At 58.1% G+C, this 2,816-nt stretch overlaps 2 protein-coding genes across 4 annotated transcripts in view; one reads left to right on the forward strand and one right to left on the reverse strand.

The window, feature by feature from the left end:
* The window catches only part of Asb6 (ankyrin repeat and SOCS box containing 6), a 7,386-nt gene extending 5,671 nt beyond the window's left edge, over positions 1-1,715 (forward strand). Inside the window, exons 5-6 of the mRNA XM_005346120.2 lie at positions 170-256; positions 368-1,715. Of these exons, the coding sequence (XP_005346177.1) occupies positions 170-256; positions 368-1,032 (752 nt within the window). The 3' untranslated portion in view covers positions 1,033-1,715. The remainder of the gene's footprint in view (positions 1-169; positions 257-367) is intronic.
* A 75-nt stretch (positions 1,716-1,790) lies between these two features.
* Ntmt1 (N-terminal Xaa-Pro-Lys N-methyltransferase 1) overlaps positions 1,791-2,816 on the reverse strand; it is a 10,683-nt gene continuing 9,657 nt past the window's right edge. For all 3 annotated transcript variants that reach the window (XM_005346124.2, XM_026778671.1, XM_026778670.1), the window contains one exon: positions 1,791-2,450. In XM_005346124.2, the coding sequence (XP_005346181.1) occupies positions 2,194-2,450 (257 nt within the window). In that variant the 3' untranslated portion in view covers positions 1,791-2,193. The remainder of the gene's footprint in view (positions 2,451-2,816) is intronic.

The following is a 2,816-nucleotide window of genomic DNA, read 5'->3' on the forward strand; positions in this document are numbered from 1 at the left end:
CAGAGATCCGCCTGCCTCTGCCTCCCGAGTGCTGGGATTAAAGGCGTGCGCCACCATCGCCGGCTCTTGTTCCTATTTTGTGTGGATGAAAAGCCGGAAGCTCTCCCTCCGCCCTGGGAATCCTGCTTCCCATCTCTGGGCACCCTGACCTCATCCTCTCTCCCCCCAGGGAAGACAGCGCTGCTGCATGCTCTGGCCAGTAGCGATGGAGTGCAGATCCACAACACAGACAACATCCGACTCCTCCTGGAGGGAGGTGAGGGTCTGCTGTCCACAGCAGCTGTCTTCTGCTCTCCGTCCCCCACCCCCATCCCCAGTTTGGTAAGGACTGCCAGCCAACTCTGATTTTTGTTCGTGCTTCTTCCAGGGGCAGACGTCAAGGCCACCACCAAAGATGGGGACACTGTTTTCACGTGCATCATCTTCCTACTCGGTGAGACTGTCTGCGGGGACAAGGAGGAGGCCCCGATGATCAACCGCTTCTGCTTCCAAGTTACACAGCTTCTGCTGGCCCATGGGGCCGACCCCAGTGAATGTCCAGCCCACGAGTCCCTCACACACATCTGCCTCAAGAGCTTCAAGCTGCACTTCCCCCTTCTGCGCTTCCTGCTGGAGTCTGGGGCCGCCTACAACTGCTCCCTGCATGGTGCATCCTGTTGGTCTGGCTTCAACCTTATTTTTGAGAGGCTGTGTTCCCACCCGGGCTGTGCTGAGGATGACAGCCATGTTGAGCTTCTGCATAAGGCTGAGACCGTGCTGGACCTCATGGTGACTAGCTCCCAGAGGCTTCAGCTGCCTGAGAACTTCAACATCCACCCAGTGGGTAGCTTGGCAGGGAAGATCCAGGCCCTGCACACCTCCCTGCGGCAGCTGGAGAGCTACCCACCACCCCTCAAACACCTGTGCCGCGTGGCCATTCGGCTGTGCCTGCGCCCATGGCCCGTGGACACCAAGGTCAAAGCCCTGCCCCTGCCTGACAGGCTCAAGTGGTACCTGCTTAGTGCGCACAGCGGCACAGAAGACAGCTGCTGATGGATCCTGGGACAGAATGGCCTGGGTTGGCTGAAGCCAAGCCGAGGGTAGACCTGGTACTGTAACAGCTTTCTGAGGTTCCTTTTATCTGGGCAAGCTTTGCCCTTTACTGATACAAAACCACTAGGTTAGTGTCCTGGGGGCCAAGGGCATGGCTGCCTCCAGGGAGACACTTGCCTCCTCCCTCAGCACTAACAGATCAGTCACAATGGAGGAGCTAGTGTGGACGGGACACAGCTGCCCCCAATCAGGAGCTGACAGGCCATTTGCAGAAGCAGGGAAGCAGAGGCCAGGCCCCTCAGAGCCTTGGCAGCTGATTGATCCTTGGGGAGGCACATGCCTGGGTCTCTCAGGGACCAGCGCCAAAACCCTGGGCCATCCAGTGTGGCCCTACTCTGCCACCTCACAGGCTTTGAAAGTCAAGAGGGGGCACTGAGGCCGCTACAGTGGCTTCTGGTTAGGGCCCTGCCCAAGCCTTTAGTGCTCGGGCACTGTGGTCAGTGGCAGCTCTGCTCATGCCACATCCACGTCAAGGGGACTGTGTCATAAGTGCAATGGGACCATCTGTTTCAAGGCCTGGCTTTGTAAGGGGCTCCCAAAGCATGTCACTGAGCCCTTGCAAGACCTCAAGTCAGCTTGGCCTTGGGAGTAGAAGAGATGACAAAATATATTTATAAGATTAACTCGGTGTCCTTGTGTATCAGTGGGTGTGACTGACACCTGTGCCCACACAGCACCACTCCAGACTGCCTGAGGCATCCAAGAACAGGGCATACCCTTTTATTGACTGCAAAGTGCCCATCAGGGAGGGGCTCAAGAAGAGGAAGCCCCCCTACTGCAGGCTGCTGCAAGCCATCACCAGAGGATGTGGGTCTGACCGCTTCTGTAAGTGGTACCACCTCAGGTACCATGTGCAGCTCTCCTGGCTGTCCTGGAACAGCCATGCACACTTCAGGACTCTGGCAGCCAGTCCTATGGTGGCAGCTTAGCTTTCCATATCCTTGTGGGAGCTGCCAGGGTGCCTTGGAGTAACAGGACAGTACTGCCCCAATACACAGCACAGTCCAGGGCTTGTCCCTCCCACTGGAGTCAAAGATGGATGGCAAGTGTGTCTAGTGGCCTGCCAGCTGCGTGCCCCTAGCGCTGGCCCTGGCCCTGGCCTCATCTCAGGGCAAAGCTGTAGACATGGTAGATCTCATCTGGCAGGTTCTCCTGGCGCTCCTCTGCCAGGAGGCTGAGGCCGGCACTGCGGATGATCCGGTGTACCACCTCGAGGTCGCGGCATACACTGCTGTCCACATCATCCAGGATCACACCCTCCTGGGCCATGTTGTCCTTGATGACAATGATGCCATTGGGACGCAGGCCCTGCTTACAGCGGCGCAGAAACTCAGCCAGGTGCTCATCCGTCAGGTGACCTGGGGGGGGGGACAGAGAAGTGTGTGAAGTGTGAGTTCTGAAGTCACCCACACAAAGGCATATACGCCGAGTCAAAAGCTGGAGTTTGCCCTGTCTGGGCGCCCTACGGTCATATCTGGTAGCTGCGCAGCATACCACCCCTTGCTAGGCCTGCATCTGTGGGTGGAGCAGAAAGCTCCCAAACAACAGGGCAGGCCAGTGTCACAGTAGTGCTATGCAGTCTGCTCAGGATGCACCTGCTACAGTGTCAGGAGCCCTGGGTACAGCAGCCCAGAGAGCTGTTAGACCATGCGGGCACCCCAACCCAGCCCCAGAGTCCAGAGAGCTTTAGACCTTGTAGGCACCCCACCCCAGCCCCAGAGTCC

This window comes from Microtus ochrogaster, chromosome 4 (genome assembly GCF_000317375.1).
Source record: "Microtus ochrogaster isolate Prairie Vole_2 chromosome 4, MicOch1.0, whole genome shotgun sequence".
NCBI classification, from domain to species: domain Eukaryota; kingdom Metazoa; phylum Chordata; class Mammalia; order Rodentia; family Cricetidae; genus Microtus; species Microtus ochrogaster.